This window comes from Canis lupus, chromosome 4, assembly GCF_011100685.1.
Source record: "Canis lupus familiaris isolate Mischka breed German Shepherd chromosome 4, alternate assembly UU_Cfam_GSD_1.0, whole genome shotgun sequence".
In the NCBI taxonomy this organism is placed as follows: domain Eukaryota; kingdom Metazoa; phylum Chordata; class Mammalia; order Carnivora; family Canidae; genus Canis; species Canis lupus.
This window is the reverse complement of record NC_049225.1, coordinates 6826173-6840010: the sequence shown is the minus strand read 5'-3', so window position 1 is coordinate 6840010 and position 13838 is coordinate 6826173. Positions and strand designations below refer to the sequence as shown.

Here is a 13838-nt window from a genome sequence, read left to right as displayed (position 1 = left end):
TCAAAACAAATTTAAGAACATGTTCTGGAGCTGCATCACTATTTTATCTGAAGGGAGCACTATTGTTTGCATAGGATTCCTATTTGTATTTACATGTTTATATTCATTTTTGGATGCAGCTATTATAAAACAGTTCGGTTTATTTTTTATTCTTCTTCTACATTAGATTTTCTTTTCCTCTCAAGAAAAACCCACATGCTTTGACACCTACAAATGGATTAACACATTCATTCTACACCAGGATCCTCACTTCATTTACAGTCAGAGTAATTTACATGTCCCCCAGCAATGCGACAGCTCCCAAACCTGAAACCAGACCTCCACTTACCGAGCATGAGAGAAACTGTCATAATTTGATGGCTGATGCTGTAAAGGGCCTTCTTTCTGATTTCCGGACTTTAAATAACAAGATCTAATTTCCCCTAGAAAATCATGAGATGTCAGCAGAAAATATTAGAAAATTATTGATCCATGATCATTTCAGCTTATTTTTTTTTTAAGTTAGAGAGAACTCATTTTGGGCTGTTTTAATAATAATCATTGGTAATCTAGATCCCTTCTTTATATTTTTTCAAAGAATGTGTAACTTAACTAAGAATATCTTCTTGATCTACCTCTCTAAAAATATGCTTAGACGACTTTGCCTCAGTTACCTATTACTTAATTGCTTTTCATCAACTAATTTGCACCATCTCTTAATTCATTTTTATATACATTTGACCCTTGGACAACTTGGAGGTCAGAGGCAATGACCACCCACATAGTTGAAAACCCATATATAACTTTTGACTCTCCCAAAACTTAACTACTAACATGCTACTGCACGCTAGTTGACCAGAAGCCTTACCGTCACATAAAGTCAATCAGCAGATAGTTTGAATGTTACATGTTTTATATATTGAATTTTACATGTTTTATATATTGTATTCTTATAATAAAGTAATCCAGAGAAAAGAAAACATTATTAAGAAAGTCATAAGGAAAAGAAAATACATTTACAGTACTGCACTGTATTTACTGTACCCCATGTATAAGTGGACCTGCCACAGTTGAAACCCCTGTTGTTCAAGGGTCAGCTGTATTCTCTTCAATTCATTGTTTTGCATGTTTTCAGCATGTGTCAGTATAATCTGAGTATGCCGTAACTGAGTGTTTTTTGTATCATGTGCAAAGAAAAAGGCTTATCAAGCATGTGGTTTTGATCGGGGAAGCACACGAGACTATCCCCACCTTGGAATTCGCAGATGAGCAGTGGCACCGCACGCTGACTGGCGTGTCAGCCTGGTAATGAGGAAAAGCAAGAGATGGAATTAATTTGCAGAGTTAAATTAGCCTGCTAAAGAGGTTCAGGGTATTGAGGTGTGAAAATCAGTTCACTTTGTAAATGTAAATGGTCTCTCCCCAGAAGAGGTTTTAGGAGTACCTTCTTCAGGTGACACAGGGGCATAATTAACTACGTCGGTTACAAGCAGCTGGAATGTGAGCTGAAGGACTGAACCTCAATTTAAGGCTCCTCCCACCAAGAGACACATTATAAGACAACCACAGCACCCCCCACCCCACCAGGCTCTGATATAAATGTTAGTGTTGTTCTTCATAATGCAAAAAACTGTTTTGTATGTCTGCAGATGCAAAAGCATATCAAACCGTAAACTACTGATCTATACAAAGGGTGGCCATATAATTCAGTATCCAAACTAGAATCCTTTTGAAAGTAAAACAACGAACATTAATTGATCTATAAGGGATTTAAGCCAAAGACTTAGCTTCAAAAGACAAGGACCTATATCCCTTATCTATAGAACTTTGAACTTGCCAATTAATTCCTTCTTTCTTCCCTTTCTTTCTTTTTTCTGTCTCCCTTCCTCCCTTCTCTTTCTTTCTTTTTCTACTTTAAATCCTTTTTATAACAAGGCACCAAAAATATATATCAAGGTCAGATTTTCAACAAGAAAATATTTACTGGGTCCCAAGAAATATTTACTAGGTCCTAGGCATTGCTTTCCTAAAGTTCAGTTGTAAGGGGAACAATATCATTAATCAAATTATAAGTCAATGAATAATCAGAAGCTATAGTAATATCAAAGAAGAAAATGGACAGGGTGTTCAGAGAGCAAAAAGCTTAAGAATCTGATTAAGTCTGGGAAGTCTATGAAAGATTTTCCTGGAGAGCTATCTTTAGAATTAAAGTAGGCACAGAGACATGCTACATGCAAAGGCTCTACATGCAGAAGGGAGCACCCTCTGCTCTAAGAACATTATTTGTGAGCAATCATAAGCCTAAGTCTTCCTGTTTCAAAGTCTAGTACTGAGGCTAAGAGATCACAAGGGTATGAGAAAGCCTCCAACTTTATCCCTTCTTCCTCATTAGTGAAGAGCTCTAAAGACTTACCGTGTTCATCAATGAAGACATGCATAGCATCCACAGACATCTCATCTTGCACAGATGTTTCAGGCCCACTGATGACTTGCAAGACAGAACTATCTTGCTGGGAAGTTACCCTGTAGATAATTTGTCTTTGTCTATTGCCCTGGAAACTTAACATATATAGAAGTTTCAAAAACTATTAGGAACTCCTCCTTATCCCTAACAAATCATTAAAAGAAGCAGCTACTAAAATGAAGCTGCTTCACACTTTGCAGCAATACGAAGCTAAGTTAAGTAAGTTATGCTCACAGGGTCGTAATCTTGGCAGGCTCAGTGAGCACGGGGCTGGTACTAGTGTGATCTTGACTTTGCATGTCCGGTTTTCCATGCTTGGAATTGTGTCCATTAGGCTTTTCACTTTCTTGGATTTCCTCCTTTTTCTCATGGGAGCAGTTATCTGAAAAACATTGCTTTGTGTGTTAGCATAATGTTAGAAAAGAAAGTAATGTGAAAGCACTTGGAAATAAATTACCAAAACTGAAACAAGGATAGACAGAAAAATCAACATAGCTCCAATGAATTTAGAATGTGTTTAAGTAAATTTTAATTTTGCTAAGTATGAAAGTACCTAAATATATTAAAAAAAAACCTAAGTGCATATATATTGGAGACTAGTTATTTAGACATCTATGGAAACTATCTACTGTATGTGCAGATGCTGGGATTCCCTTAAAATAACTCCAGTGACCACTTAGCTGGTTGAAAATCACCCATTTAGATTACTTGGGGCTAAAAGGTTCTCAATGCATAAATGGACTGCATCAGATGAAAAATAAATTTCATAAATAAATCTGCCTAGTTTAGAGCAAGGTGCCATCCACCACTTTAAAATCTTATCAATCATTTCTTCTCACTCATCTCCATGTCTGGATTTTCAAGGTAAAGGTAGAGTCAGTCCCTTCATAAAATAGACACTCATTAGGCATAGTTGACTTGGCACTGTATACTTGGCCCTGTGGAAGACACAGTAGGACACTACACTTACTACTTGTCCTGAGAACATTTTAAGGTGAATAAGAATGCCAAAATTAGTAGGTACAGATTGGTCATTGGAGTTTTTACAATCCTCCTTAAATCACTGGTCAAAATAAGAGGCTTAGCTTACACTATTATGCACAATGGAATCCACCCCTAAGGGGCAGCCCTTTGTTGTCTGAGGATATACCCCAATAGCCACTTTTAGGGTTACAATGATCACTCTATTCCCAAGACCAAAGATACCAAGAGTTATCTTCTGAATAAATTGTCTCAAGAACAGAAGTGAGTGGTTTGAACCTACAGGCCCTTTCAAGACATGCTGTTCGGGAAGCCCACCAAGATCTGTCTGGGCCCTCAAAAAGTAAAATTATGTTAGTTTCCCCGGGGTATAAATCACATCATTATGTATACAACAAAGTTTTCATCCTCAGACTTCAAGAGAAACATTGCTGGCTTCTATGTGAGTCCTAAAGATAAATATTCCCAGCACATCTGTGAAACTACCATTAGAATTTCTTTGATACAAAAATGTTTGCCTTTCATTTGACAGCTTGTCAAGATAGAAGTTTTCAGTTTTCAAAAAACACATTTGTGAGAAAGTGCTATCATAACAAGTAGCTTTGGCCAGTGATCATATTGCACACAAAATTACAGAAAGGCAAAGGCAGATCACTCTACCTCTTCACGTTACAAGTATCTGGACTCATTTGTTCAGGTGTCTGTCTCATATTTTAGTCTCTCCTTCTCTTAAATGGGTACATTACATATATCAACATATGGACTATTTGTTTTCCTTTTCCCCTTTAAAATAACACATTATAGGAATTTTCTGTTCTATAAAAGTGGTACACATCAATTGTATATGATTTAAAACTAGAGAAAAGAAAAAAATTTAAATCACTCTTAACCTCACCATGCTGATACAGGAACCAGTTTGATATATACCACACCAGTCTTTTTTTCTATGAATGTATACTTTTTTTGTTTTATAAAAAATTAAGTCATAAAATAGATGTCTTTTATGACTTTATATTTATGTTAAAGTATTATAAATATTAAATGAGATTAGATATTCTTCTATATCATCTAAAAATGATAGTTATGTAATAGTACATTGATACAGCATAATTTACCGAACTAGACCCCTATTGTTGTACATTTAGGTTGCTCCAATTTTTCCAAACTTTGGATAATTCTTCAAAAATCATCTCTGCATACATTCATGATTATTTTCATAGAAATTCTGGAAGACACTGAATATGAAATAGGTAGTGGCCAGATGATACATATAAAAATAGAATGCTGACCGACAATTTACAACAACTAGCCCAGGAAGCCAACATACTATGTATAAATCAGACTTGCAGGAAGTCAGATCATTAGTTCTAGTGAACAGTCTGGGAAGTCAAACAATAACCTCTGTAATAATTGGCCCCAAATGGCCAGGACCTGATTAATTACTAAGAGCTTCCCTAATTTTTGTCCCTTCCAACCAGAGAAAGTCAAATATGTTCCCATAATCAATCACACAGGATGCTCTAATTAGCCTGCCTTTGCTTCCCAGCCTCTGGTCAAAGCAAACCTGAAGCCTTCTTTCTGTCCACTATGAAGCTTTCCCACTCCTCTGCTTGCCTTTGAGTCTCTGCCAAAACATAGGAAATAGAGGCTGACTCCCTTGTTATAGCAAGCTCTGAATAATAGCCTTGTTTCTTGTCATTTGATTGGTCTTTGTTTATTCCCACAAAGTAAAATAAAAGTGTAATAAAACAAAACAAAATGAAAATACAGTTTTAAAGACTTCTGATAAGCGTATGGTTTTCCAGAGCCCAGAACCTTAGTATATACCCAAAGCCTGAACATAATCATAAAGCCCCTTGCAGAGAGAACCTGGGTTAGTAATATAAGAATTCCATAAAGAGAACTGGGAAATCATGGATCTTACAATCACATAACAGTCAAACATTATTTCACTTTGAAGCAGGAGAAAGATGAGGACATATTGCCTGGACTGCCGATATCATTCAACACTGGCATGTTGTTTTAGAAATACACTCTGAAATTGGGTTTTTAGATTACAACACATAAAAAATTATTATGAGGAGCAGAAGCAAGAAGATATTATCGATCTCACAGACTTAAGGTACCCCTGAAACAGATCAAATTTGCCACCTTTAGTTCTTGCCTTCCAAGAACTAAAAGAGTTACATTCTTCTCTTTCATCCTTCAATTAAAAACCTCTGTCCTTTCCTGGAAGAGGCACAGAATCCCCTCCAGCTCCTCCCTCCCTGATGTACCTGCAGTTCCTTACAACCAAGCCTGTTTCTTTCCATAGTAAACCTTAGAGCATCCATATTTCTTTGCATACTCCTAGATTTCCAATTTTATACACCATTCAGGTAGAATGTGATTGGCCGAAAAATTTAAGAAGAGCAGAAACTTAAGTGACAAATCAATAAACCTTACATGTGGCCTGAGGGGAAATTCAGAATAAAAGGCTGAAATTGATGAAGGGTCAAGACTTATTACATATTTTCCCAATTGAATCTTCATAGTAAATCTGTAACATACTGTTATTCTTGCTTTATTGAAGACACTGAGACTCAGGTAGGTTTAGTAAGTTGTTGAACCTCACCCAGCTGGTACTGCAAAACCAAAATTTGGCCATGGGCTTGGAGGTCCTAAAGCAAGTGTTCTGTCCATCATACCCACTGCTTCCTGGGAAGACACACATGTATGGATCAGAGCTGTCCAGTATAGTAGCCAGTAGCCACATGTGGCTATTTAAATTCAATAACATTAAAAATTCAGTTGCTCAGCTGCACAATCCCCATTTCAAGTGTTTGACAGGTACATGTGGCTAGTGGCTGCTGTCCTGGACAAGTAGATATGGGATATTCTCATCACTGCAGAAGCTGCTGTTGGACAGTGCTAATCTAGATTCACAAGTATTTACATAAAACAGATGAACATCCAGGTCCAATATCAGAAAGATTTTTATCTCAAAGTAACCAGTACTTTCTTGTACCGCCTGGGCTTATTAAAATGTTTACCTGGATCTTTCTTATTATTACTGTATATGCAAAATCTTAGATATATAGACATAGTAAAGTGAAGATTATTCACTTTACATAAGTTAAATACCCAAACTTAATGTGTTTTTAAGCAAAGGTGAACCAATTAGCAAGCACAGCAATCCTTTTGGCAGAGTACCGGAAAAGCAAAAGAAATGAGCAAATTGCTGGTAGTTGCCAACATGGAGCCAGAGGGGCCGCTGGCTGTCCCAGGGAGCAGGGAACAGCCGGCAGCAAAGGGACAATTTTAGCACTAAGCGCTACGAGCTCCAACAAAGAAAATGAGCTGCCATGTGCAATACAACTGCCAGCAAGCAATCCTACCATATAGCCACTATTTTGTCAGATAAATAGGCAGAAACGTACTAAGAAATCACAGGAACATGGACATTTAAAGCTAAACGAAGAAGAGTAAAAGTAAAAACTCTAGTCCAGTAACATCCTTTTACCAGTCAGGATATTAAGCCCAGAGATATTAAGCAACCTGAAAAGAAATGAATCTTACATTCATAAAGGAAATATACTTTGTAGGAACACTGGCTCTGGATCAAGATTACCTGGGATTAAAGCTCAGTTCTGGTACTTCTCCTAGACTAACTTGGGAAGCTCTCTGAGCTTCATCTGCAAAAGAGAAATAATAGTACCCATAGCATAAGGTTCTATGAAGTGTAAACAAATGAAGATGAAAGTAACTATATAATTTATTGTTCCAACTGGGAACACCTCTAAGGGTGAAAGGCACTGCTGTTACTAATTATGGTGACAAAATAGTGTAGATGAGGACCTTCTGGGGGCAAACCATAATGTACTTTCCCAGAATGCATCTATTCCATAGAGGGAGAGAAATCTACTGTGAGTTCTTGTCATGGTGATAAAATACAATTGCTTATTTCCTTGGAAATAAATATTATTACCTTCTAGGGAAGCCAAACATTCATTACTATGCCTTAAATTTCCTGCCAGAGTAAGCCAATGTTAATATAAGCTCAACACACAGCTTAGTATTGGCACATCTGGCAATTATCAATAACGCCACCAAGCAGTAATGACCCAATATTCTGCTATTTGCAAAACCAAATCACAGAAGCTCATGAAGATACGGACTGCCTTCTTTGTGTCATCATGATAGAACTGATGTGGAAGCGTACCTCCAAGGAGCCCACTGTCTTTGTTCTGCTCTGCTGAGCCATTCCTTTGGTTGGATGCTGCCAGCTTGGAAGTATTGATTGATTCTAATAGGGAGACAAATTCTAGGAAGTTGGATTCATTTGGTATTTGTCCTTCCTTAGCCTCTAGGTCAGATTTGGAAGTTGGCATTGTTTTTTCTTTATCATTAATCACTTCTGTGGAACTTTTGCTCAAGAAGACATCTGTCCCACTGTCCACACTGAGAACCCGGGTATGTCTCTTTTCATGGCTAGTTTTACAAGATGATGGATCAAGGTTAGCCTGGCTATCCCTTACCCCCTCAGACTCAGGGACCACTTGAGGAGTGAATGGAGAAGTTGTTTCACAGCAATCTCCTGGGGAAGGACTGCCATCCTTTGTGGCATGGCCCCCCTCCCCAGATTCATAGCCGGAACACTGATTGGATGATGCTTCCACCATCAATCTCTCTGGGGTCCTGTCACTTCCATTGCCTTCAGGACACATAGCACCCCCTCCCCCATCCTCAGAGAGCTCAAGGGTGATGACAGGAATTCTCATCTGCTCTGTGTTGGGAGGACTGGCCACCTCCAGGGCAGCTGGCTCAGCATCGGACTTTAAACCGGCCCTCTCGGTGCCAATGACCTTCAGGTGGAGGGAGCTTTCCAAGTCTGTCATGGAGTTGGGGGTACTGCTCATGGTGATGACGATTTTAATGGGTTCATGCAGACTCAGTGGGTCTCCAGGCTGAGAAGTATCGATAAGAGTGACAGCTACCTCACTGTCCGAGTAGTCCACTTCCTGGTTCATGGTTGGGTCCACCTGCCGGGAGGCATCCAGTGGCTCGTGCACAGGTCTGGCAATAACAGTGTTGCACTGAGGGCAGCTGCTGCTCAGGCTGTCTGGAGGTGATTGGCTCTGCAACCGTTCCCGTAAGGAGCCCTGGGCATAGATCACAGGTTCTGGACTTAGAACTGAATTCTCACTCCCCCAAGGCTGGAAAGAAACATCTGTTTCTAATAAGTCATACTGAGACAAAGACAAGTGTGGCAACTTTTTCAAGGCTTCTTTCTCAACTAAGCCACCCTCAGATCTGTGGCGGAAAGGGGGCTGCCCCTTGCCTCCTCTCTCCTTCCCTTTACCACTGATTCGAGTTTCTGCCACAACTGGTTTCATGGGTACTGCTGGCGTGGTCGTGGTTTCTGGCACGTCCTCTTCACAAGCCGGTAAGCTTTCCCTTTTAATACCAGGTGAGGTAGATGACACTGGTGCTACAGCTTGGTCTTCGGAGAGAATGACACCTGAAATAAACAGCAGGAACTTTATTAATTCCTGAAACAGACGAATAATGTCCCAGGGCAAGACCTCATAATAACAAAGCTAAAAGTAGCTCTAGCAACGCATGTGATTGGATGCTTATTTTTAAAATATCACCCCCACTGTGAAATTGCTCTTAAAATCTCTGCATTTCTTGTCACCTGGGCCCTGTGGTGGCAGACTGGGCACAAGGACCATGCTGGGCCAAACCCTCCAAGAAGTTTCTGCAGCACTGAAACAAGGCCAAATTACTCCAACAGAGCTCTGTCAAAAATGTCTCTCCCTTAACAAGAAGACCAAGTTTCTAAATGCATGCATTACTGTATCAGAAGAGGTAGCCTTAAAGCAAGCTGAAGAATTGGAGAAAAGAACAAGAAAGGTCATTCACTTGGGGATTTAGATGGAGTTTCTATTGCAGTAAGAGACAACTTTATTTTTTTTTTTAAATTTTTATTTATTTATGATAGTCACAGAGAGAGAGAGAGAGAGAGAGAGGCAGAGACATAGGCAGAGGGAGAAGCAGGCTCCATGCACTGGGAGCCTGATGTGGGATTCGATCCTGGGTCTCCAGGATCGCGCCCTGGGCCAAAGGCAGGCGCCGAACCGCTGCGCCACCCAGGGATCCCAGTAAGAGACAACTTTAACACGCCAGGCATTGAGATAACATGTGCATCAAACATGCTGAAAGGTTACGTATCACCATGCTACATAGTTCAGAAGTTGTTGGATCAGGGAGCTGTCCTGATGGGAAAAACAAATTTAGATGAGTTTGCAATGAGATCTGGAAGCACAGATGGTGTATTTGGACCAGTTAAAAAAACCTGGAGTTATTCAAAACAATATAGAGAAAAGACGAAGCACAAGGCCCATGGTGAGAATGAGGATTCAAACTGGCTTATAACTGGAGGAAGCTCAGGAGGGAGCATGGCAGCAGTAGCAGCATTTACAAGCTCTGCGGCTTTAGGACCAGATATAAGAGGATCCACCAGAAATCCAGCTGCCCACTACGGGGTTGTTGGTTTCAAACCAAGCTATGGCTTAGGTTCTCATCATGGTCTCATTCCCCTAGTGAATTCAATGGATGTGGAATCTTAACCAGATGTATGGATGATGCAGAAGTTGTGTTGAGTATGCTAGCTGGGCATGACCCCAAAGATTCTACCACAATTCAAGATCCTGTTAAACCATTTACACTTCCCAGTTTGATAGATGTGAATAAACTATGTATAGGAATCCCAAAGGAATATCTTACTGCAGAACTATCAAGTGAAGTGCAATCTCTTTGGTCCAAAGCTGCTAACTTCTTTGAGTCTGAGGGGGCCAAAATAATTGAAGAGTCCCTGCCCCATCCCAGTTACTCAATTGTCTGCTACCATGTATTGTGTACATCAGAAGTGGCATCAAATACGGCAAGATTTGATGGGCTAGAATATGGCCACAGATGTGACATCAATGTGTCTACTGAAGCCATGTATGCTGCAACCCGGCGAGAAGGGTTTAATGATGCGGTGAGAGGAAGAATTTTCTCAGGAAATTTTTTCTTATTGAAAGAAAACTATAAGAATTATTTCATTAAGGCCCAGAAAGTGAGACAACTCATTGCTAATGATTTTGTGAATGTTTTTAACTCTGGAGTAGATGTCTTGCTGACTCCCACCACATTAAGTGAGGCTGTCCCATACCTAGAGTTCATTAAAGAAGACAACAGAACACGAAGCGCCCAGGATAATATTTTTACACAGGCTATAAATATGGCAGGATTGCCAGCAGTGAGCATCCATCCCTATGGCCCTCTCAAACCAAGGATTGCCAGTAGGACTACAGTTTATTGGATATGCATTTCATGACCAGGAGATTCTTACAATTGTTAAGTGGTTTGAAAAATAAGTAGTTTTGTTACTAAGCTTCAAGAACTAATGGATGATTGTTCATCAGTCTTTGAAATTGTAAAGTTAGCTTCTGTTTCTCTAAAACAGTAGTGATAAATATAGCATGCAAATTAAAATAACTTAAAGATTTTATATTCTAGAGAAGTCAGATATCTTGCTAAATTCCTATAATTTGGTTAATTGTCAACACAATAATTCCTTGGGATCACTTTTTAAAACTCTTGTGATATAGTTAATTAATAAGTCATCTGTCAGCATTTATTAAGTACCCACTAAGTGTAAAGTACAGGATTTTTCCATTAACACAAGATACATGTTCCTGAAAAATGATGCATTCTGCAAAAATGTTCATTAATAAGAACAGAGCTTAGAGTAAAAGTAAGCTTAGGGATAAGCCTCTCAAAACTTGTACAATCTTTATAACCAAAGTGCTAATAAGAGCTGTAATTTGTACCTCCAGAGAGAACCTGAACAGCCAGGCAGATCGGCAATTCAACATGTGGTAGAGGCTCCTCAGGGGATGTTAAAATGCACAGAAACAATAAAATGGAAATACTTGCTTCTGAGTGCAGAACAAAAGAGTCTCTTCTGACTCTTCTGAGCTCTGAGCCCTGGAGGAAGTGCAACCTGCTGTGGCCCAGAGTCAAGCAAGACTGAGGGTGTGTCTCTCTGGGGAAGAGCCCAGGTGCAGACACTCTTTATTTCTCTAAAAATAGAGCTGCAATAACTGAAAACTTTCTCCTTTTTTGCTAAAGGTGAAAATTTTACTTCTGCTATCCCAGAACCCCATGCCAACGAACCAGAACAATTCCATGTTACACTGACTTCATTTTCCTATTTACCACTCACAGATGAACTCACTGGTGTCCTAGAAACATTTGTTGTAACCTAAGACACCATATTGGACTTGAAACTTGGTAGGTAGTGGAGCATGATTTTAGTGAGAAAGTTTCAAGATATACAAGTAAATCCAATGTAAAAAACTTGTAGATAATTTGGTGAGGATGCCGAAGACAGAAAAGTCCATAGCCTCCTCCCTTACCCTGGATTCTCTATTCCTTATGGTTTCTTTATCCCCTTAGCTTACCTTTCTTTACAGGTGCTCTCTATTTGGGTCCCTTGAACTGAAAGAGACATTAACAATCTGTATTCAATTGGAAAAAAAATTTATGAAAATCATACATTTACCTACTATAAAATTTCATCATTGGATTTGTCTTGGCCATCATCATCCCGTGTTGATCAGGTCTTCTAATTTGGGACTTAGGTTACTGATAAGTATAAGTGGAAAGCTGAATTACTTTTTAATAAATTCACTTTGTTTAGTAAGGAAAAAGTCTTTTCTAACTATGAAGTACATGAGGGGAAAAATCTAAGTGGTGGAACCTTCTGCAGAGCCCCTGGAATGTTGCATGGTAGAAGTTAACCTGCTTGTTACTTTTTCATTAATAGTTTTCTCTCCTCCCAGGATCTTTCCACTCCCAAACACTCAGTCTGACAACATTTGTATCAAATCTTTCAGGCCCACTAGTCTTCTTATAAATCTTGATTCTGAATCCCTGAAAGAGGAATAAATTCATAAAAGAGAATTGCATTATTTGATAACAAGGGAAAACCATCTTAGCTGAAGGAGCTAACATGATGTAAAAAGCAAACAAATGATAAAATCTTTGCCCCAGTCTTTTCTTAATGTGTGTATAATATGAAATAAATTTTTTTAAAGAAAAAATCTCTGCATTTAAAATAATAATTCAGACTTTTAGATTTTGCTGTTTTGTGGCTTTGGGAGGCAGACTGATTTCAATATCATGTTTGAGACTTATTATCAGAAAGGTCCTGGCTCTTCTACTAACTAGTTATGTTACCTTGGACAAGTTATCTAATCCCTCTAAACCAAGATCCTCAACTGTGGTGCTATTGACATTTTGGACCAAATAAATCTTTGCTGTGGGGGCTGTCCTATGCATTGAAAGATGTTTAGCAGCATCTCTGGCCTCTACCTACTCGATGCCAGTTGTAACTCTGTTCTCACTTATGACAATGGAAAATGCCTTCAGATATTATCAAACATTCTTTGGGAGAAAAACCTGCCAGTGGAGAACCACTGCTCTAATCTTCAACCTCCTATCTGTAAAATGGAATTAATTATACTATCCTCTTAAGGCTGCGATGAGGATCTACAAGGAAAGACATGGAAAGTGCTAGGCCAAGGACTTGGCAATGGGCTTGCTGGGGCCTTGACCTGAGGACAATAAGAACCTCACATTTCTGACGTGACTCATATATTTTCAAAACATGTCTGAATTTTATCTGTAATCATTTATACTTATGACGGTGGCTGAAAGTGAGTTTCATCCTTCTTCCAGCTTCCCTGTATCTGTTAATGACCCCACCACTCTTTAAGCCTCTTATGCTTAAAACCCTGGGGTAATCTTTTGGTTGTTCTTTCTTACCTAGCCTTATGATCATTCAACCAGTAAGTAGCCTCAGTTTTCATTCACTATCATGAAGAGTATTCTCTGGGGGCACAAGGAGCCCTAGAACAAGCCCTAGAACTCACTCTCCTCTGCCTTCAGGGGTACTTTGGTAGAAAGAATTGAGAGGCCCTGCCCTCCACTACTCTAGTCAGAAGACCTTTGATTCTAGTGCAAACTCTGGACTTAAGTCTCCCACTAGGAATGTTCTTTCTCCTCACCCACTAAAGACCTCATTCAAGGTCTTTTTCATATCCCTCCTTCAACATGTAATTTCTCATGATCACCTAAACCAGAAATAAGCTCTCTTCTGCACTCCTTTAAGCAATTAATGTCTGTAGAAATAAATTTTACTTACCATAAACTTTTTAAACTATAGCTTTATTTATATAGATTTAAATTATCTTCCTAACTGGACTGTACAGAGTTCTAGAAAACAACCATAGTTCATACTCATCAAATCCTCCAAAGAAACTAGCCAATTATCTTATCCACACCCAAGAATGTTGGTTGATGATAACGAAGATTATTCTAC

General features: G+C 39.0%; 1 protein-coding gene and 1 pseudogene across 2 annotated transcripts in view; one reads left to right on the top strand and one right to left on the bottom strand.

The window, feature by feature from the left end:
* Positions 1 to 13838, bottom strand: part of PCNX2 (pecanex 2) — a 289788-nt gene that overhangs the window by 238094 nt on the left and 37856 nt on the right. For both annotated transcript variants that reach the window (XM_038533888.1, XM_038533889.1), the window contains exons 5-8: positions 7626 to 8924; positions 2678 to 2825; positions 2393 to 2538; positions 329 to 422 (exon numbers count right to left, since the gene is read on the bottom strand). In XM_038533888.1, the coding sequence (XP_038389816.1) occupies positions 329 to 422; positions 2393 to 2538; positions 2678 to 2825; positions 7626 to 8924 (1687 nt within the window). The remainder of the gene's footprint in view (positions 1 to 328; positions 423 to 2392; positions 2539 to 2677; positions 2826 to 7625; positions 8925 to 13838) is intronic.
* On the top strand, positions 9137 to 10919 carry LOC100683337 (annotated as a pseudogene).